This window comes from Labeo rohita, chromosome 17 (genome assembly GCF_022985175.1).
Source record: "Labeo rohita strain BAU-BD-2019 chromosome 17, IGBB_LRoh.1.0, whole genome shotgun sequence".
NCBI lineage: Eukaryota > Metazoa > Chordata > Actinopteri > Cypriniformes > Cyprinidae > Labeo > Labeo rohita.
The window spans coordinates 17833770-17857682 of NC_066885.1; the positions used below are offsets into that span (position 1 = coordinate 17833770).

At 39.8% G+C, this 23913-nt stretch overlaps 1 protein-coding gene across 1 annotated transcript in view; it reads left to right on the forward strand.

Moving 5' to 3' along the window:
* The window catches only part of pacrg (PARK2 co-regulated), a 134090-nt gene that overhangs the window by 13101 nt on the left and 97076 nt on the right, over positions 1-23913 (forward strand). The window contains exon 2 of the mRNA XM_051132701.1: positions 9949-10083. Coding sequence (XP_050988658.1) covers positions 9949-10083 — 135 coding nt within the window. The remainder of the gene's footprint in view (positions 1-9948; positions 10084-23913) is intronic.

Consider the following 23913-nt stretch of genomic DNA (forward strand, 5'->3'; position numbering starts at 1 on the left):
TGATTAGAAATTGTGATTTTTTTTCAGAGTAGGCAAAGCTTCTGTTGCAAACTCACTTAACTGTCTGGTTCCTCTTTTACTGAAGATGACAATTACCTTTCAAAACCTGAGGGGATTCCTGATGATCTTTATAGGTCTTCCTTTTTCTGTCAAGTTTTGTTTCTTCTGCTGTTGCAAAATGTGGTTATTTGTTAGGTTTTTTGCCCTGCTTCCATTGTCTCCTGAGAAAATGCTCATGATGTGTTAATCACAAAGGCTAGCTCTAAAACAATTGCAGATACAGTAGATTTGATGATTAGGCTTTTTGAGATGTTGGTCCTCGGCAATTAATTGTTCTGAAAACCACAGATCAGCAGTTCAATGGAATTAACAATAGAGCATTTAGATAGCTAAATTAAATAATGAACAGACTAGCTCTGGCTCTTTTTTTAATTATGTGAAACAGTTGTCTGAAGAATATAATCATCTTTTCTTAATTATAGATGACCAGATTATGGTGACGGATTTGTATTCAAGTGTGACTAAAAGTTAAACTACTGTAACCTCAATTTCCAATATTATATATATGAATGTCAAAAAGTGCACTGTACTCAATTTTAATGTCTTTTTTATTTAATATTTTTGATTGGTTTTAGAGAATGTAAATGAAATTCCACTCAGCTGCTTTAGATATGCCTTGTATCTCAGCAAGGGGTTCCAGCTGTGTGTTTGTGTGCGTGTGAAAAATGTGCCAGCTGTTCTATCGCTTCTGTATGGCGAACAGTGCAGCAGTTTTCTGTGTGAATGTCATACCTAAATTCATACATGCATAATCAAACGTGTACGTTTTTGTCGTCTGATGAAATTTGTGGTGGCTGGTAAGCTTGAAATCAGCAGTGGGATGTTGCCTCAGTGTTTGTCAGCCAAAAGACGCAGTATCTTGTCATCTCTGCAGAAGATGACGAATGTTATGAGCTTATTGTGATGATGAATGCAGCCCTGGCTTGATAATCTCATGGTGTTCCAATAAAAGAACATTTTCTTCCAAAGGCACTCGAAGCCTAAGAGGAAATGTGAATAAATATAGCTATAATTTTCTAATTTAAAACATCTAGATGCTGGCAGCATAGCATGGATCTCCAGGACTGCCTCTTGACAGCACATAATGCAGCGACAATCTGAACAGAACTGCTGAGCTACAGTCAAAAAAACACTCAGGTTACACACACCTGAATGGATACACGCTCCTAAAGGTGTCCTGATGCCTTTGTAGATTGCAGTGAATGTGCTGATGGAATGTGTCTGATGGTTCACAATCATAGGTGTTAGTGCTGTTAAATAGGTCTGCACAGTCCTGAATAGATGCAGGTCTGATTACTGATCATGGCAGTAAATGTAAAGTGTGGCAAGACTGATCAATGTGCTTGATTCATTGAGCTGGCTCAGCGGAAAGTCAGCAAGTATGTGTGTGTGTGTGTGTTACGCAAAGAGCTACAGACGTTCTATTTCCAAATACCAGCACTGCTTGTAGCACGTGAAACGCAATAATGTCCTCCTCTATTCATTCGGAGTGTTCACTACTACATTCTTGTGCAGGGCGACACAACAGAAGACACATTTTCATTGACTGAATGTGCAGCAGATGTATGAGGTTTCCACATTACCCACAAAGCACTTACAGTTTAGTGTACAGCAATATTAGAAATTCAATTTTTTATGAAGTAGAAATATTTTCCCCCTGAAATTCTTTCTAACTATACAGTGCATTGCGAAAGTGTTCATACACCTTCATCTGTTTCACGTTTTTGTTGTTGCAGCCTTGTGTTAAACTGGTTTAAATTACTTTTTTTCCACATCAGTCTACACTCCGTACACCATAATGACAAAGCACAAAACAGGTTTGTAACATCTTTGCAGATTTTTTAGAAATAAAAAACTGAAATGATTCCATTGCATAAGTATTCATACCCTTTACTGGGGCACTTGAAATTTAGCTTAGGAGCATTCTTGTCGCTTGTAGATGTTACTACACTTCGAGTGGCGAATTCATTTGAATGAAGAATGAGTCTAACAGCTGAAAAGCAAAAACCAAGCCCTGAGTTAAAAAGAGCTGCCTGTAGAGCTCAGAAACAGGCTTGCGTCATGGAATCTGGGGAAGAGTTTAGAAAAAAATTCTGCTGCATTGAATTTTCACAGAAGCATGTAGCCTCCATTATATATGATGGAAGATGCTTGGAACATCTGGGACTCTTCCTAAAGTTGGCCTTCTGGCCAAACTGAGCAATTGATGAAGAAGGGGCTTGGTTATACTGGTGACCAAGAAGCTGATGGTCACTCTAGTTGAGCTCCATTATAATGCAGATCGAGAAACTTACAGAAGGACAAACATCACTCCAACACTCCACCAGTCCTGTCTTTATGGTGGTGTGGCCATATTTAATCCTCTCCTCAGCGAAGACACATGAAAACCCACTTGGAATTTGCAAAAAAGCACCTAAGGGACCCTCAAACTGTGGGAAACAAGATTCTCTTGTCTGATGAACCTCAATTCCAAACATCATGTTTGAAGTAAACCAAGTGCTTCTCATCACCTGCAGAGTACCATCCCAAACGTAAAGTGTGCTGGTACCACCCTCATGCTGTGGGGATGTTTTTCAGCAGCAGGGACTGAGGGACATTCAGAACCTCAGACTGGGCAGAAGGTTCACATTCCAACAGGATAGCACACAGCAAGAGTGGCTTATAGACAACTCTGTGAATGTCCTTGAGTGGCCCAGCCAGAGCCTTTGGCTTGAACACAATCAGATATTTCTGGAGAAACCTGAAAATGCCTGCCAGCCCCCATTCAAGCTGACAGAGCTTGAGAGGTAAAGAGGTGAGGCGAAGCAAAGCTTGTCACATCATACCCAAAAAGATTTGAGGCTGTAAAGGTGCTTCAACTAAGTACTGAGTTAAGTGTATGAATACTTATGCTATGTACTTATTTCAATCTTTTATTTTTAATACATTTGGAAAGTTGTCACAAATCTGTGTTTTTTTGGTTTTTTTTTTGCTTTGTCATTATGGTGCATGGAGTGTAAATTAATGTGGGAAAAAAGTAATTTAAAGCAGTTTAACATAAGGCAGCAACATAACAAATGGGGTGTGAATACTTACGGAAAGGCACTGTAAGACACTTGGTGGCTTTTAGTTATATATTTATTAATATCAACTGTTAGAGATCACTATGGTGTGTTCAGAGGCATGATATAACAAGAACTAGAATATTATGTTATAAAATATATTAAATGTTAGATTATGGGTAAAAAAAATGATTGTACATTTTGCTCCCACATTTGAAATATTTATGACAATATTATCACTTTCAGTGGCATTTTTGCCTTGAGCCTTTGTTAATTTCTTGTGCCGGTGTGCAGTGTGGTAAGCATGATACAAATTGGAACGACAGATGGATTTTTGAAATGTTTTATCGCTATCCCTACAGCACATGGCTCATCCAGGTTTAGATTAAGACTATTAAAACAACATCATCATTTTCCTCAAACATTTGTGGCGTCACTGAGTGAAGGTGATGCTTATAGGATTATAAGATTATGGAGGAGAGTTTTACTAGGAAAGCTACAAAATGCAGATGAGGGTTTGTTGAAGCAGGATATTTTTGCTGCAACTTTGCTTCTTGTGTTTTCGTAGAGCTGTGGAAATGTTTGTGATCTTTATGTACTGTATAATCAGCTATATTAAGGCTGAAAGCTGGTTGCCTTGTACAGTATGCTGCCGAGCTGAAGTCAGAAAGCATTTATTTATCTACAAGAGCAGAGTTACATTCCGAAGAAAATCAGCATTGTGTGACCATTTTCAAGCTTTTTATCTTTGACTCTTTTCATAATTGAATACATGATGTTTGTTTCATCCCATTCTCTTTTGTTCTCCACAGCAAGCGTTGGCGTCTTTGCCCGCGTGTTGTCATTTTTCATCAGAATCAGGAGTGACTCAGTTGAGCTCTGTCTCTTCACAGGGGCAACACACTCACTAGTATTCAGCAGGCTACCGGCGGGGAGGAGTGTTAAATCAAGCTCTAAACACGACTTTAGGCTCAGGTTCCCCTGACGGCAAAAAAATTCAGTTTCTCTAATTTGCATATTTCCTATTCTCCCCAGAAAAAGAAAGAAAAGGAGAGAAAAATATCTCAAATGTCAGATTTTGCTTACACAAATTTGATAATTAATAGGTTAAAGGTTGCAATTAGAACACATCCAAATGGCTGTATTTGTTTAACTAACACCAAATCTGTTATGTTTTGTTTTAAACTTACACTACCCTTTAAAACTTTGGGCTTGGTATTATTTTATGTTTTTAAAAGGAATCTCATCTCAGCTGCATTGATTTGATCAAAAATCGATAATGTTGTGAATTATTAATACAATTTGAAGTGTAATTTATTTCTGTGATGGATAGCAGAATTTCTAGCAGCGATTAGTGTCACGTGATCCTTCAGAAATCAATCTAATATGTGACGCTGGACTACAAAATCAGTCATAAGTGTCAATTTTTGGAAATTGAGATTTCTACATAATCACTGATGTATGGTTTGTTATGATTGGACAATATTTGGCCAAGAAACAACTACTTGAAAATCTGGAATCTGAGGGTGCAAAAAAAATCTAAATATTGAGAAAAACGCCTTTAAAGTTGTCCAAATCAAGTTCTTAGCAATGCATAAAAATGTATAATTTTGACCCAAACAATATATTTTTGGCTATTGCTCCAAACATGCCCGTGCTACTTAAGATTGGTTTTGTTGTCCAGGGTCACATATGTGAATACAGATCAAATGTTGAATACAGTTGTGCTGCTTAATATTTTTGTGGGATCCATAATATACCTCAATCGATACAAGAATCATTTATTTGAAAAGATTTTTGTAACATAAATTTAAATAATTATATATATATATAAATATATATATATAAAAGTACAGACCCCAAACTTTTGAACAGTAGTGTGTTTAGCATGTAACTGAAAAAAGTCGAAATCAGGCGTCCTATTGGAATAAACCAGACATTGGTGTTATTTCAGAGTTTTATCACCATCACAGAAGGCTGTTGTTCTCATTTAAATTCTCACACTTGCAGTGTAAATGTTATATAATGTCCGTCTGTCTCGTATCATTTGGATCATTATGTAGGAGCTGAAGTTGCAAAATGAGAGAAAAGCCTCTATGGTTTTATGGACAGTGATGTGATATCAATAGCTTACATTCATACTTGTGTTCATATGCATCTGCATTGAATTGTACTACTCATTCCAAATAGATAAACAGACAGATGAGCCATCACATTCATTGGTAGTTTGTTGCTGTTTGACTTTTCTTAGGGACCTTCCCTTTAGGTTGTGTGTGTATGTGTATTAGTGGGTGGATCGGTGAGTATGTGTGTGGAGTGTGGAGGTGAATGCTCCATGAATAAAGGGAGGTAATTTAGTAGCCTGCAGCGGTTGTGTGAAGTCTGACCTTATCAGAGCAGCCTCTGTTTTTTCTGCTAAACCTGGTGAGTCACCAGCCACACACACACAGCCACACACACACATACATTATCAGAAATTGAATGATATTGTCAGGGGTGTGTGTCCTGTGAGAGTAGGAGGTGAGAGAGAGCAGTGGAAATGTTAATGCGGGTTTCACCTGCCCGAGCGGCGACTGCAGCCCCTCACCAAGCATCCATCAGAGGCTCTCAGAAGCAGTTTAGGAGCCCAGAGAGAGCGAGAGAGATGTGGCCTCAGCTTGGGCAGGTGATTGATCACCTTCATGGAATTACACCATCTCCAATGCGAAGTCAGCCTGAGGATTAATGAGCTGCTCTCTCTCTGAGGTAGAGCGGTTTCCAGTGATTGAAACACAGCTTTCATAGAAAGAGATGGCTGAGGACTCACAACTCACTCCCCAGATGAGTGTGTGTGTTCTTGCTTTAACAGCAGATAGAATGGACTCTGCTATCATCGTCTTCCTTCACTCACAGGAAGTGCTCACTTGACCATCACTGTGTGGAAAACATTTACTTCCTGCCCGTCCGTCATAGGCTGAATGTCATTCTGCTGCCATATAAATAAATTAGCAAATAAGTAAGCATCGTGTACCAGAATCCTCTCATATGCCCTTTGTTAAGCAATTGTATTTGAACTTTAAGAAAATTCTGCCCAAAAAATAGTCATTATTCCCAGTCTTCTGAAATCATACAAAAGCTTTGTGTGAGAAACAGATCAAAGACATTATTTGCTGAAAATGTTGACAACTTTACTAATTGTTCTTGGAACGTTTATGAAAGTTTCTGAGAGAAGTAAATGAATAATTCTTTTGAGTTCCTTCTGCTTAATCTGACTGCTTAATCAGTTTCAGTTTCAATTTGATCAGAACAGTTTAAAGGGTTGTTCACACAGCATGTGTTTTGATGTTAAAAACGCAAAATATTGGGTAATGAAATGGCAAAAAAAAAGAAATTAAACAGACAAGATGAAATGCAGTATCATGCATGAGATGCTGCAAAAGATGCAAAAACAGTAGTCAAAACAGTGCAGTGGAAATGGCGGTCGTGTTGATTGTAATTTTTACTGGTGAAATGCAGTCATTTCAATAGGAATCTACGCAATGTGAAATTTCATGTACGCAAAAGATTTCCCCACGCAGATTTTGCAACAGATTTGCCATGTTGACCGTCAGGGCTGCTTAGTTTGAAAGTGTCTATTTTTGCTTCTGAAATATTTTTGCTTTTGTGATCATAATTGACCCTTGGCAAGGAGTTTGATTGATCAATCATAATGCTGAATCTGCCATTTTGTCTGACAAACAAATTAGACAGGACAGTAGATTAACTTTGGTGGACTTAAACGTAAAAAAAATTATGTGTTCTGATGTCGTTCCATGGCTGAAATAGAATGCCTTCTCATGATCATTCATGTTTGTTTTGTGCTTTAACCCTTTAACTGTCACTCCCATTTTTGAACATGGTAATGCAATGTCAAAGGATGAATTTTGACATTTTAAGTTTTCAACTGATATATAATTTCTTATGATTTCTAAAGCGTGATGGGGAAAAAGGCAATGAAGAAAGTCTTTTGTGACAAAGGTCAGAACTCATGTTATGATGTAGATTTTTTAAGTTGTACTCTTGACATATATTAATCTATTGCTTTACCTAAATAATTTGTAACACAAAAATATGGTAAAATATCTATGTAGGAGTCTTAGACCTTTCCAATGATGTATAGTTTGTCATCATTAGATTAGGATTTATTTGTAATACGGTGAAGTAAACTTAGTCGTCCCACTGAGGGGAGGGTGACAGTTAAGAGGTTAAGTAAATATTAAAAGATGATCTGTTCACATAGTGCTTAAACTCTATGCACGATGATATATTTTTCACTGTGTGAGAACATGATGTGTGGTGTGAGAGAAGCTTGGCTTGTCAGACATAGCAACAGTTAGTCTTTGCGGAGGGTTACACAAGCGTTTATTGCTAGTTTCACCCCGACGCAGTTATCATTTTCACGTCCTGCGCCACGTTGTTTAAATAGCTAATGCATTTGCTCCCATTTGTGCGCCCATGGGCCTGCTGGTCTGAAAACGAGGTGTGCTCAGGTGCATTGTTGGCGCATTGCTATTGTGAGGCAACTGAAATAGATGGCGCCATTGATCAACTGAACCCTGGTCTAAAGTCAATGGCGCAATATTTGTTATTTAAAGTTTGCGTTAGTAATATAAGCCTATAGGCAGGCGCACAATGCATAAACACTCTGCTTATTACACACACAGGGACATGCAGCAGCACACAAACATGCCAAATATTAAAAATGAAAGAATTAAGAGAATAGGGACAACCCTTTTAGACCATGCACTGGGCACGCCAACCATTTTTCTCATCCTTAAAATAGCAAAAGTGGATTTAGACATGCCCCAAGTGCATCTGTGCCATGCGCTTAGATTGGTAAAATAGGGCCCATAGTCTTTACTTAAAATACTTAAAATAAAAATATCAACAGAAACACTGACCACGTATACCCCTCCATGTTTATAAACAGAAGTAATTTTTGGTTAATGATGTCACAGAATTTACCAGTATTTTGAAACTGATGTGTGAATGGTGCTTTACCGGTAAAAAGACAGAACACTGTTGCCTGTGTAAACAGCGCATTTTTGTATTTACCAATAAAGAACCAGTTTTACTAAGCAAGGCAAATTAGCGCAGATGAGCGTGGACATTTCTGTGGGTGATTTACTAACAAAGAGCAAATTAGAAGAACATAGACGCAACATCTCATTTACATATTAACCAACGCAATATACTAAGTGCAGTGCAAATTAGTGTGGTCACAAATAAAGAATAGATAAAGAAGCCACACTATGCTGAAAAGAACCAGAGGCCAAAAATGAAGTTTGCAAGACGTTTTGATAGACCTGGTATTGCATGACTCCTAGTTGAGAGTTTCAAGACGTCTTATATTGCTTGAAGCAAATTAAAAATACCATGTCATGGCAAACGTTCGGATAATGTGGTGTTCTGGCATTCCAAATAAATGAATACATATGGAAAAAATCCTCTCCATTCTATCACGTGCTCTCTGTTTTCTCTGGTGCCTCCTCCTAGTAGCAACAGTTGCAGCCATTTCAGGCGCAAAACAGTTTGAGGCATGCTTTTTTGGGACGTTAAATAATGGCACAAATACCAGTAATTTGATGAGTGCAAATGTTAGTAAATCGCTTTTCATGATTAATTTGAATTCTCTCCTCCCATAAATTTTGCGTCTGAAAGACGTCTGCATATTCAAACAAACGCATATTCAATAAGGTCAAGTGCAAAAATAACTGTGTCCATGCCTTTTCAGCGCTATTAGGGTATTTGTCAAACATTACCTTGATTTAACCTGGAAAACATGTCTCATTGTTTCTGCTTGTTGGAGAATATAAACTAGCTAGCTGTTTTTATTGTTGACGACGTTTTTTTAGATATTTATATATAAATGTTAGTGAAAAGAATAAAAATGTAAAAAATTATGTATCAGTCCACATATGTGATGGACATTGGTTATGATCAGTGATGGTGTCCACTCTGAAGGCATCTTGAGTAAAACAGCTTCATATTTAGCGAAGGATGCAAAACGCATGAACCGGAAGCAACAAGACCTGTTTAGCAGAATACGGAAGCCTGGTGCAAGCTGATAGTAAAACTTGCCCAAAGTTGTTCTAGTAATTTTACAGCAATTTATCGGTATTACTGTGTGAATAGTGGTTTATGTATCTCACCCACAAATTCAGTATAGTAGTTCGGGCTGACTCCTTTATTATATACAGACCACAGAGTTTGTTAGTGACCACAGAGAAGATATGTAAAGCGTTTCAAGATATGTATTAATGCGCTGAGAGCATGTTTCTCATATAAACACATTAGCATAGTTGCTTTGTTAACTGTTAGCTTTATGCATTAATTTAAATTTGAACAACCATAGCAATTAAGCAAAACAGCATCACTGGGTGACTCTCTGCGTGATTTTATTCAGATGAACTCAAAGTTTAATGCTAAGGCCTGGAGCAAAGCCCCGGGCTGCCACATTCTCACTGCAGGGGCCTTCAAGAGTTCAGCTGTGTTCCTGAGTAAACAACTCTCATTTCATTTTCTTTAGCTTGTCACAATCTTGTATGTTGTGGCAAACGCGTCAGTTTATTTATGCTGCTAATATGTACTTTGTGTGAACTGCTAGACTTGAATTATATGAGGCATGACATTGTGAATAATTGATGGTTTGTAGTGTGTCGCTATAAAGCAGATAGATGCTTCCTCTGACATCAGATAGAGAGCAGAGATTTACATTGGGATGAAAGAGGATCAAAACTATTTCATTTTCTGTGATGGTTTTAGCACTGCCATTCCCACTGATGACACAGTATCTAACAGGCTTGCTCTCTTTCTGTGTGTCTTGTAGGTGGTGGGCCCTCCAGCCGCAGGGGCTTTTAGAGAAAGGCCAGCTAAACCTACAGCCTTCCGTAAGTTCTACGAGCGCGGAGACTTTCCCATCGCACTGGAACATGACTCTAAAGGCAACCGCATTGCTTGGAAGGTATTTGAAAAAACAACTTAATTCTTCTGGTGTCTTTGTAGTGCAATATTTTTATCAGCTGTCCTTGCACATCACTTGCAAATAGAGCTATTCAAACACAAAACAAACTGTAGTTGATTTCTTTAGTTGTCACTTAGATGCCAGTTTCCTGAAGTAGACTGTTCTTGGCCATAAGCTATGATTTAATTAAATGCGGTTTGAATAGCACTTCTTCTAGTACATATTGTGACAAAGCAACAAACTCTCTAAGCAACTAGTGCTCCTTTTATAACCTGAACTAACCTTTCCTTGATTTGTTTGCCTTGAAACACAGTCATGAGGGTCTGCAGGGATCTTCTCTATGATATGATGTTTTAATAACAAGGTTCGGGAAGAGCATGATCAGATAATCAACCAATTCGGCACAGGTGTAACTCGTCTAGCTAATCACCCAAACTAGCACAAGTCATATATATGCACGCAGCCGACTTATCTCTGTCATTCAACAGTTTTCCGGCATCCCTCTCCACCCCAACTCCTTACTCTTAACCTATTCTCATCCCATACTTGGGATGGGGGGAGTTCTCTGTGTTCGGGCCATTTTCTGGGCTCGGAGGCCCTGAAAGGTAGTACCACTACATGTCTTTCTAGTGCAGATGAATGCTATGCAAAAACTTTGCAGGCGTGTGTCTCTTTAGCTCCGCCCACAGGACACACCTCCAGGAGCTTGACTGTTTTCTGAGAGAGAAACAGTACACCTGTATCTTTCTTTTATAAATCTAATAAAACTATAGACTCCTCAGAGATATGAAGGATGCAGTACTACTCAAGGTACTACTATAGGTACTCAAGGTTAACATGACACACAGAAACTGTGTGTGTTATGTCTCTTTTAAAGAGCACCTATTATGCACCTTTTTACAAGTTGTATTATTGGTCTTGGGTGTATATGCAGCTATGCATATGAATATTCCCACCCCCTCTTCAGAAGTGGGCGAAGAGTATACATCTCTGCTTTGCATACCTACAGCAATAAGCAGTCGGTAGAAGCAACAGGACTGAGAGCAAAAGAACTGGTGTTTAGCCCAGTGGTGTAGCAAGTCAACCCCTGGCCGATATGCAAAAATTTTTTCAGGGCTCCCCAAATGTTATGGGTTCCAGCTCGGTTAACTTAACTTACTGTCTAGTCTGTTTATTAATTGTAGCAACTAATAATTGCAAAAAGCTTTGTAGTGAAGAGATATTTTAATTGTTTATTAATAAATGTTTCTGAGTGTTGCAAAGATGAAGTTGACAATCCTGAGTCACCATCATCCTCATTGGACACACCTTTAAAAAGAAATACATGTTTACAGTTTACATAGTGATTTTTGTTTTTGAGTTGAATTATTTCATTTTGAAGTAATTTAAAGTGTTCTATGTATATATTTATCATTTATGTGAGGCAAGTATTTGCTGAATTTTTATTTATTTTTGTGAAACGCTCCTGTTCAAGACAGACACAGCAAAAAGCGCATCCTGTTTATTTTTCTTTATTTTACAAAAGCACAATGTTTAGTTGATATTATGAGTAAACACAAATGTGAGTGAATGTGAGCAAAAATTGCGGTGTATTTTAAGTTTCCACTGTTATTAAGGGAAAAAAAAGTGATTGCGCTGCCGCCTCCATGTCCTGCAAAGCGTGTTTCAGCTTCCATTCTCCATACAAACTATTGGATTTGCACTTGATAGTGCACATTTATCTAATTTAAATGTTTCAATTAATATTATGAAATGCATAAAGTGATTTATGGCTATAGATTTTATTTTAGGCAAGTTTGAGAAAAATACATTTATCATATGCTCAGGTAACTGTCTGCTGCTGACCGCTTGGTCGTTACTTAAAGCATAAACTTGAGTTTAACAAACATAAAATGTTTCGAACATATTTCTAAATTAACTTAATAAAGCAACGAAAATAAATATTGCTACCTCAAACTATTTTAAAGGCTGCAACAATGGGGAAAAGAGAGAGAGAGAAAAAACTGTCGGGAAAGGCTTGGGTGAGGGCCTGACCGTCTCGGTCCAGGGACAGGCCCATGCAGCGTTCTAGTCGTTCCCTCGTTTCAATTAAAATTCCCCCTCAGCTCGACAGGCTCCCAATCTGTCCGGGCCCATATACACCTGCATACCCTGCATACCCAGACGTTATGCCCCTGGTTCAGCCTTATATATTGGGAAGCCAAACACACCGAAAGTGGGACGAAACAGCATTGTTGACAGCACGGTGCAAAGTAATCTCACAAGCACTGCGCTGATCACTTAAAATACTTCGTTAACATACACAGACAAATACGGTTTAAACGTTAGCTAAGCACTATAACGACATGACATTTACAAAGCAGTCTGGAGTGAAATGAATGTATTTAGGTAGATTTTGTGGCACATTACCTTCAAAAACAAATGTAATTCACAGTGGCTTAGATGATGGGAGCAAATGAAGACTCTTTTGTTTAGTCTTGAGTCCAAAAGCAGAACACCGAGATTGCTTACGGGACATTGTTGACATTACAGCTGCTCGAGCGTGGAAAAAATGGAGGACGGTGTACAACCAAAGACAACTCGCTGAGGGCAGAAACTATAGGTGCGTCTCAAATTGCATACTTATGCACTATTCTACAACGGATTATAGTATAAATAGTGCGAATAGTGCATTCACACTGAAAATTCGAAAAAATAAAAAGTGCACTTTAAATACCCGGATGATGCACTTAAATAACCTAAAAAACAAAGTGTGGAATGTTGAACACTTCATGCACTTAACTGTCGTAGCTTTAATTCCGTAGCGAAGGGGGATGGGCTATCAGACTCTGATAACGAATGACAAAATAACATATAATTCATACACTACATTGTTGAGTGCATAGTGCAGAAGTACACAGTGTATAAGTGCATAGTGTATAGTGTGTCATTTGGGACGCAGTTTTAGGCAGTGCAGGACTGTCAGTCATCGGCCGTGGGTGGGGCCTAAACAATGTGATGTCACACTGCTTTGAAAATCAAAACCGCATGCCTAATGAGACTGGTTTGGTTTAATAGGGATTGAAAAATAAGGAGTGGGTGGATTTTAATCATTGACGGTGGTTGCACTCACATACTGCCAAGACACATTTATGTCCAAACACCATGTAAAAGTGGATTTTGCATAATAGGTGCCCTTTAAAGAGCTCTAAACAATCACAGTGATGCTCATTGTCCCCTCTGTATTAGAGTTGCGTAGTTATACAGCTTGTAGCTGTAGTTGACCTAATAATGGACTGTTACTAGTCTCTGTATGTGCCTGCAAGTTAGGCATAGTGTTTATTTCATAAAGGTCGGCGGTAGTATTATCAGTGTTAACCTGCTGTCAGTGCTGTAATTCAGAGAAATCAGAATAGTTCCTGACAAGCACAGCTTACAATAAACACACACTCACTACTTTCTCCTTCATGAGTATTTCTTTTTTTCCAGGTTGAAAAGCTCTGAAAGCCTTGGCATGAATTATTAAAAGCAAATTTCAAAATGAATTTTCCTACGCTTTTGAAAAAATAATGTCTCTTTTTCTTTGTGTTGTTATGAAATTGCTGGGAGCCGACAGGAAGTGGTGTATGAAATTGTAGCTGTCACATCTAATGCATCTGTAATGCTTATTGATTTTCCTTCTCATGCCGCCGTTGATTTGATTCTGCTTTTCACACAGTATTTACACGCCTCCGCTCTGTAAATATAATACACGTATGCGTGAGTAAAACCTTGCCCTCGGTGACCCCTGTAATATATGCAGTACCAGGTCACTTAGAGGTCATGCTTGTAAGCGTTTCATTAGGTGTATGTTAGATGTAAGTGGAAGCAGTGCATGTGTGTATGAAAGGCTGGTTTATTACGTGAAGTGTATGGGAACAGCTGTGTTAGCACGGAGGAACCCTTGGGGCAATAGTTCAAGATGCGCTGACCAGATCAATCAGTCTAAAAGAGAGGGAGAGGAAGCTGCAATAGAGTCTTGTTTTCATTCAGCTGGTTTAATCATGCAGATCTGTCATTGGGTCAGTGACATTCTGGATCTATGCATTTATTTAAAAATACCTAAAAGTGCAATTAATAGATACAGTGCCTTGAGTAAGCAAGTTTTTAATTTTAAATTTTATTTTAGTTTAATTTTTAATTTTAAAGACGTGCAATATTTTAACAAAATTAGTTCTTATCAAAGTCATGCGATGTAACATGCAGAAAAACAAGCAAACAATCAAAAAAACAAACACACACATGAAACAGGATATCATACGGTCTTATAGAAGGGACCCTTACAGACCTTCATTACTTTGTGTCAAGGTCATAAAGTCTCTTAAAGTATCAGATAGTTTGACCCTTTTAAGACAAAGCAAGGTTGGTTTGCCATTTGAAATGTCATGTAGTGCAACTCTTCAAATCTTAATATTTAAAAAACAAATTATTTATCAATTATTAAGTCATCATGTTAAAAACAACCCAGCACTGGGTGAAACATGGACATGGTTTTATTTAACCCAACTATTTTTAAAAAAATACTGTATGACTGACTTAAAATGAACCCAAAAGGATGTAAAATAAAAATCAGACACATAATTACTAGAGGTATCAGCAATAATCAAAGGTGAACATTTGTTAAAAAGCAATTTAAAAAATGTTTGTTTATTAATTAGTTATTCAACTTATTAATAAATGTTCATTTATTGAACATAATAAATGTTCATTTTCAACCGACTTTGGGTTCATTTTAAGCAAGAAACATAATCATTTTTAAGCAATAGTTGAGTTAAAACTATCCAGAAGGCTGGGTTAAACATTTGACCCAACCGCTGGGTCAAAACAACCCATTTGCTGGGTTTGTCCATATTTCACCCAGCACTGGGTTGTTTATAACCTATCATTTTCAGAGTGTGATATCTGTAAAATAAAAAAAACTTTTTACCATAAAAATATATTTAAACACTTTAAGATATGTGCACTCAAATGTTTTCATAGTTGGAAATGTTATTACTTTTAATGTGAATGGTTATACCAATTGACAGAGTTATTAAATTATAAAAAAAAAGTTAAAAACTTTTCTTGAAAACTGTAAAACTTGTTTTTTTACATAAAGAGTACTTGTCCAAGAATTTGCTAATTTATTTTAAACTTGATTATCATTGTCATTGACAATCTTATTTGTCGTTGACCCTTATTTGCACCAGGGGATGGTAAAAGCTAATGTTTCCTCACATTTAAATCCAAATCTTTTAGCATCTTTATCTATATCTCGTCTCATCTCATCTTGTCTCATCTCGTCTCCTCTGTTGAGTGTGTATCCCCCTTTCTGTGCAGCAGGGAGCAGCAGTGCATTCCTGCAGGCGTTTCAAAGTGTTTCCCCTTCTCCTCTCCTGCGTACCTCCCTGTCTTTTTACTTCATGGTAAATAAGGTCCTCTAGAAGAAGGCCCTTTTGGGTTGGTTATTACTGTGTGCGTTTGCATCTTTAAACATTGAGTTTGAAACTTTTGCTTATATGTGAGCATTCAGGTGTATTCAGGGATGGTGTGTACGTGTATGTTGATGTGTGAGAACAGGCGCTGCTGTTTAAATGTCAAGGGCAGTGTTTGAATGCACAGGGATGTGAAGTAGAGAACTGATATTTTTAGTTTCTTTCTACAAGTCCTCACAATTCTCTCGTGCTGTCTCCGCAGTTAAAGCTTTGACATGTGGTGTGTTAAGAACATGTGCAGTAGACTGATAAGAGTAAGCAGGAGGTCTCTCTCGTTCTCTCTCTTTCTTTTTCTCTCTTGGTGTGTTTGTGCATCTCTTGCACATGGCCCTGTTGCTATCAGAACAGTCCATCAATTTTATGGTGTTCCAAAGTGTTTTCCACGGATCTCCACTGAGAGAGAGAGAAAGAGGTATCTGATGTGGTGGTCACTGATAGGGATGAGAATCTGGCTGATCCCCAACAACTTGTCTTTCTGCAGGTCATGTTCGCATTTAAAAGCCAACTGAAAATAATGAGATTGTAGATTAAGCGCTAAAACATTTTTTTTTTCTATTCTTATGGCATTTATGATTGCAGTTAAAAACCCTGTTTCTTCTGTTCATTTGTTTCTACGGTGTAGAACGCTTACCTCATTGCCATAGCAACAATTAGTAATTAAGTCAGATTGCGTCAGTGTTTTTGGGAAATTACGCCACAATGCTCAATCTTCCCAAGACCCAACAAACACTGAATAAACAAGTTAAGACATTAAAAATTTTTTTTTTTTTGGGAAAATGTGAACTAGCTGTAAGGCTTGTTCACACCAAGACGAATATTCGGTGCGAAAATTTGGTGCAATTAACATTCTAAATATTAATGAACAGCTGTTAATGAATCTATTTAGACAAACACGAATATCCGCATGCTTTCAGTGTGACAGATTTCTTAGAGAGAGGTGTTCTAATCTTTCTATTCCATTGAACCGTGAAGAAAACTTGCCAATCAATTATATGTGCAATAAAATTGGCTGAGTTTTGTGTTGAACATTTGTGTTAGTGTGAACAGGCCTTTAAAATGTGATGATTTTGTTTGTGATTCTGATTTCATTTCTGTTTACATAATGAGATTAATTACATTATTTAGATTAATTAGATTATTTAATTAGATGATCTATTCTTTTAGTATTCTGCATTCTTTTGCTAGTGCTGTTGATTACTTAAGCTCAGTAAATCAAAGACTGATTCATTAAACTGATTCAGATCAGTAACTCATGCATTTGAGCATTTTTAATGGCTCATAAGAGTCATTTGATTCATGATTCAGACCACAGGCTCTTCTGAATAAGAACAGGTTCTCCATCCATCCATCTATCCCAACTATCCACCCCAGCTATCCATCCATTCATGCATCCATCCATCCACCCCAACCATCCATCCATCTCAACTATCCACGCCAACCATCCATCCATGCATCCATCCATTGCAACCATCCATTGCAACCATCTATCGCATCCATCCATCCATCCATCCATCCATCCATCCCAACTATCCACGCCAACCATCCATCCAACCATCAATCCATGCATCCATCATCCCATCCATCCATCCATCCATCCATGTCAACTATTCATCCGTCCATCCCAACTATCCACGCCAACCATCCATCCAACCATCAATCCATGCATCCATCATCCTATCCATCCCAACGATCCATGTCAACCATCCATCCATCCATCCATCCATCCAACTGATTCAGATCAGTAACTCATGCATTTGAGCATTTTTAATGGCTCATAAGAGTCATTTGATTCATGATTCAGACCACAGGCTCTTCTGAATAAGAACAGGTTCTCCATCCATCGATCCATCCTAACTATCCACCCAACCATCCATCCCAACCCACCATCCATTTATCCATCCATCCATCCATCCATCCATTTATCCATCCATCCATTTATCCATCCATCCATCTATCCCAACTATCCACCCCAGCTATCAGTCCATTCATGCATTCATCCATCCATCCATCCCCCAACCATCCATCCATTCATCCCAACTATCCACGCCAACCATCCATCCATGCATCCATCCATCGCAACCATCCATCGCATCCATCCATCCATCCATCCATCCATCCCAACCATCCATCCATTCATCCCAACTATCCACCCCAACCATCCATCCATCCCAACTATCCACGCCAACCATCCATCCATGCATCCATCCATCGCAACCATCCATCGCATCCATCCGTCCATCCATCCATCCATCCATCCATCCCCATCCATCCATCCCAACTATCCACGCCAACCATCCATCCAACCATCAATCCATGCATCCATCATCCCATCCATCCATCCATCCATCCATCCATGTCAACTATCCATCCGTCCATCCCAACCATCCACGCCAACCATCCATCCAACCATCAATCCATGCATCCATCATCCTATCCATCCATCCATCCATCCATCCATCCATATCAGCCGTCCCAACCATCTATGTCATCCTTCACCTTTATCAATTATTCCAAGTCTTTCTTTGTTCTACTTTTTTCTCCTCCTATGTTGTCATCTGTTTTTGCCTTGAATTATGACATGGGTGTAAAATCGAAGAAGCATTTCATAGAAAACATCAATGTAAACTTGATTCCTACTACCATGCTGCTGACTGGGGAGGGTTGGGAGTGGGACAATCAATTAATCTGATCAAGTGCTTCAGGAAATGGAGAGGGTAAGCGATCTCATCCATTCAATCCCCTGATTGAATTATGTTAGGAGGAGGGGGAGGAGAAGACCTGTATGCGTGAGTGTGTGTCAGTGTGCATAACATTGCAGACGCAGTGCTGAGGTGGGGTGTTTTTATTTCCCCTCTATTTTATCTCCATCTGCACATTAGCATTTTAATGGGCGGTACCTTATGTGAGCACAGACCCTCTCCTGACAGCTATATGACCCGTCCAAGGAGAGGTATTACTCTCAGGAGTTAATCCCACGGTCCACTTTGGAATCCAAGAGCAGCCTCATTATAGACCTGGCAGGACGTACACCTATTTAAATACGGAGAGAAGAGAAGACCACCAGCTCCTTCCGGATGCCTTCAATCTCTTTGCAAAAACAACCTGTCATCAGTAGTTGCCTGTATAGATTTTTGTACATTTTTATTTAAATTCTGGGCTGGAGAGAGATCAGGCCGAACAATAACATCTGCTTGCCTTTCAAAGGGAGATAGTTGATATGGATAAAGGCGAAAACATATTTCCAGTACCGTTTCCAAATGCTAATACCATCTTTGGCATGGACGCTAAGTTCCGGACACTGTTTTGAGTCAATCACCTGAGCCGTAAATGCCATGTGATTAATCACTCTGCATGAAAATGACGTTTTGATTAGCTGATGGCAGCACTCGCGAATATCCTGGGCTTTGACGTCAAAGGAAGAAGACAGAGAAAATGGTTCTCATTTGCTCTCTCTCATTTTGTTCCAAACCTACATGATTTTCATTCTTCTACAGAATGTGAAAGATGATATTTTGGGAAATGTTTTACAGTGAAAAACTGTAAATGGTTTAACATCACATTTATGTAATTTTACTGTGAAACGATGAACTACCATATAATTTATGGTGGAAGAACCTTCCCAAAAGTCCCTTTGTGACACATCACATATGATTTAGTCCACATAATGATAGAGGCGCTAACAATCTATGCTAACCAACCAAACCTTGACCCCCCCTGCACTTAACACTTACCCTTCTGCTGTAGCCTGTAACTAGTCATGCAGCCTAATCGCAATTATCCGAGAGGGCGAAAAATAAAAAAAGAGAGGAATGAAAATAAAAGACCACTCTCTTGGGAATGGAGAGTGAGCGCTTAATTAATTTTACTTATGGGCTGCTAGTAGAAATGTGTTTTATCGATCAACCGCTGTATATTTGCTCGTAGACCTGCCTAATGTAATGGCCTGGAATAACTCCAGCAAGGCATTGTGGGTAATTTACAGAAGGGCATTTGAAGATTTGAATGTCACAATCTTTAAACTGACACAATATTTGTGTGGCAACAGCGCTCCAGATCTACTGGGGTTTAACGCGAAGCCAAAATGATGTGAAATGCTGGACATTTTGAAAATTGTGTTTTCTGAATGACTGATGATGCTCTTTCCAGCTCTCTCTCTCCTTCCAGCCTTGAATAAAGAGAGTCTGTTCATGCCATTTATAAGGAGAAATATAGAAGCTGGATGAGTTGCAGTCATTGATGTATCTGAACTTAAAGATGGGCGCCTTTGAAAGCCCAGACTTTGGCCGAAGGAGCCCGCACCGGGGATGGGTGGGGGTGTTGGATCAGTCGTTCTGCCCCACCGTGAGCCACAGAGCTGCTATTGATTGACATGCTCATAGCCAGCAGGCTGCAGATCTAAATGGAGCCTTTAATTAACTAAATGGAGCCATAGCAGCTGGATGCCAAACACTCCTCAGCATAGAGAATGAGCAGGGCGCACACTAATGTCAAATACTAATGCTAGCAGCACAGTGTGGCTGACAGAGGGGAAACTGACTGGGGGGAGGCTGCCATTTGATATTCTACCTCCTTCTACCTCACGCCGCAGTCTAACTGTCGCTGTCATGCCAGTCCCGTCACTATCTTAGACCCCTGTCACTCACTTCGTCCCCTTGTGCAAAGCTTTTCCCCATTTTTTCTTTTTTTTTTTTTTTTTCCAAAGATATCAGACTCTCTCTCTTGTGCACACACTCTCTCTCCCCAGTTGCTCTCATTCCTGTCCACTCATCCGTTCTGTCAGAGGTTAATTGGTTTGGAAATGATTCTATTCATTCTGGACGGTAATGCTGTTATCCTGAGAAAGAAGAAATACGCCACACACGCACTTAAGCCTAATTTAAAAGAAAGGATGGGTGGGGGGGGTGGTGGAGAGAAAGAAATCCAATTTAATCTACCCTGACTTTTTTTTATATTTTCGTCCAGGCCTGTCCCCACAAGTCTTTTATTTAACTTATGGCGGAATTTCATTACCTTGAAAGCTTTTTCTCCCCCCTCTTTTGAGAGGATAGACGGCCCTAATGTCTTTCTTGTAACCTCAAGGTCGGAGTGTTTGGATTGGTGGAGGTGCTCGAGCGTCCCTGTGATTAATGCACTGTACGATGCGCACGCACATACGCGGCCGCCGCAGATGAAAGTGCCCCTGTCACTGCCCTTGTTGTGGATCAGGAAAGACATTCATATTCAAATTCAGACACCCACGGGGCTGTTCATGTCTCCCAGGTGTAGCGACACCACCTCCCTGGCCGCATCTCTATCTGGCTTCTTCCTCTGTCTGTCTCCCAAACGGCTGCTCTGTAACTCTCTGCGACTGATCTGACCTTCTCACTCCCTGCAGCTGCTCAGATGATGACTGCCTGTCTCACTGACTGTCTCTCTGGCTGTTCCTGTTTCCCAGCAGCTCTGCAGTCACCCTACAGCTGTTCTCTCTGTCTACGGTCTCTCTGATTGTCTTTCTTTCTCTGTAACTGCCTTGACCCACTCTGTCCTCATATGCACTCTCTACGTGCTGTTCTGTCTGTACTGATTCGTAATGAACAAAGCATACCAAACTGTTGGGCTGTCAGTCTGTCGGTCTCCATCCGTTTATCTTCTGCGTCCAAAGTCCATCCATCCATCCATCCATTCATTCATTCATTCATTCATTCATTCATTCATCCATCTTCCTGTCTATCTATCATCCATCCATCCATTTACCTGTCTGCCTCCATTCATTCACTCATCCATTCAGTTGTGTCTGTCTGCCTACCTGTCTACCTGCCATTTTCCATCCATTTATCCATCCACCCATTTTCTGTCTTCATCCATCAGTGCACCCATCCACCTGTCTATCTACCTGCATCATCCATTTATTCTTCCATCCTTCCATCCATCATCCACCCATCCATCTGTCTGCCAAGCATCCGTCTGTCCATCCCTCTGTCCATCCCATTTACATAGCGCTTTTCTTCTTTTCTAAGCACTCAAGTCGCTCTTCATTGTGAGGGTGGTATCTCCTCGTCCACCAGTGTTCAGCATCCACCTGGATGATGCAACGGCAGGCATAGTGCACCAGAACACCCACCACACATCAGCTTATTGGTGGAGAGGAGACAGAGTGGTGAAGCCAATCAGTAGATATGGAGATTGTTAGGAGGCCATGATGGTCAGAGGCCAACAGGCAAATTTGGCCAGTGTGCCGAAGTCACACCTCTGCTCTTTTCGAAAGACATCCTGGGATTTTTAATGTCCATAGAGAGTCAGGACCTCGGTTTAATGTCTCATCCAAAGGACGGTGCTTTTTGACAGTATAGTGTCCCCAAACTAGTTTTCCCAGGAGGTCTCCCATCCAGGTACTGACCAGGCTCAACCCTGCTTAGCTTCAGTGGGTGACCAGGCTTGGGCTGCAGGGTGATATGGCTGCCGGCTCATCCATTTAAGTGTGCTTGTTTCATCCATCCATCCATCCGTCTCCATCTCCACCAGTTTGTGATTACAGATGAATTTTTGTTTATCCCGTAAATGTATTCATGAAGACATCTAAAGCTATGGCCACACCACATGCTGAATGAAAAAGTAAAATATCATTTTATCTCTCTAGGCTCACTAGGTCCCACGTCCACATGACACTAATTTCCAATGGCAGTGTGAGTAGGTAGGTTGTAGCCTCACCACCCTCTCTCTTTCTTTCTCACTCTGACTCAAATGACATTTAAAGGTAGGTGAGATTAGGCACAATCACCGGCCTATTTCTGGTGCTCTCGGGATCTCTGAGAACCCCCAGACATTCGCAGAACAGTGACTGATCTTCCGGCAGTTTAGCTATTGTGTGTGGGATGTGATTGTAGGGTCGGTTCAGACTGAGGTTCAGGCTGTGTCTGAAACTTGAAAAATGCCATACAGAATATACTAAGGTACGATAGAACTGAGGCATGCCTGAATCTGATGTTTGGACAAGATGCCTTTATTGTGTGTGTGTGTATGTGTTTGGCTGAAAGTGATCATTTTGCCATTATTTACTTACTCAGAAAAAGGTACAAAACTGTCACTGGGGCAGTACCTTTTGAAAATGTACTAATATGTACTTTTAAAGTACTAGTATGCACCTTTAAGGTTCTAATACGTACCATTTGGAGGTAAAAAAAAAAAAGTACAAAGATGTACCTTTTAGCTTTTGTAAGTTTACTTAGGGTACCACCGCAGTGACAGCTTTGAACCTTTTTTTCTGAAAGCGTGTCATTCCAAACCTGTATGCAGAACACAAAAGTAGATATTTGAAGATAGTTCTTTGTTGAACAAACCATTCTTCAAAATATCTTGTGTGTTGCAGAAGAAAGAAATTCATGCAAGTTTGAATGAGTAAATGATGGCAGGATTTTTCATTGTTGGGTTAATTATCCCTTTAAATAATATATATTTAGTTTTTTATGACTTTTAATCTATTTCAACTGAGAAAGAAGCATTGTAGACAATGAATATGTGCTTAGTCATGTTTAAAGCTCATTTGAATTAGTTCCAGATCGTTAGAAGCACAGGCATTGCCATGAACCTTCAACCTTCTGCTTTCAAGCCCAGATTTGTTCACTGCACCACCCTATCCATGATTACCTACATTAGCAGCTGTATAGATCCGTCTCATCCTGAGTGGATGCCACTGAATTTCCGTCTAGGTCACATTGTAAAGCTCATTAGCGAATTTGTCACGCTTTTCTCCATTATGGGGTCTGACGGCCTTTGTGTCCTGATGGATGTGGCTTTGAGTCACTACAGAACTGATGATCCTGCCCCTGAGTCCTTATCTCCCCACCTAACACACGCAAACATGCAGGATAGAGGAGAAATAGAGATGGATAGAGAGAGGGGACGGAGGAGAGAAAGGGGAGGGGTTGCTGACTGGGTGCGTCTCTCTTTTCCTTCTTTTGTGATAATGCGAGAGTGATGGAGGAGACGAGCGAAGGATGCTGTCAAAGTGTCACCTTGCTTTGTTCTCGTCGCGCATAAGAGGCAGAAAGACTGCGTAGGCCAGAGAACGGTGCGACGTCCTGCTGGCTATCAAACACCTCTTTTCACACCAACTGCTCTTAACAAATGGACAGCTACTGTCAGTCTGTGTCAGAGAAAAAAAGACAAAACAAAAAGAAAACGAGGTTGAGGGAAGAAACAGAGGGAGAGACGCGGGTGGTGGCTTGTAAGCCCTCAAGAGCGGGGCAGAGGAGGTGGCGCTATATTAAAACGCTGAATTATGGATGAGGGGCCAAGGTGACAACCACATCTGTGACCCCAATATGGCTGAGAACTGACCCAGCACTGTGACTAAATCTTA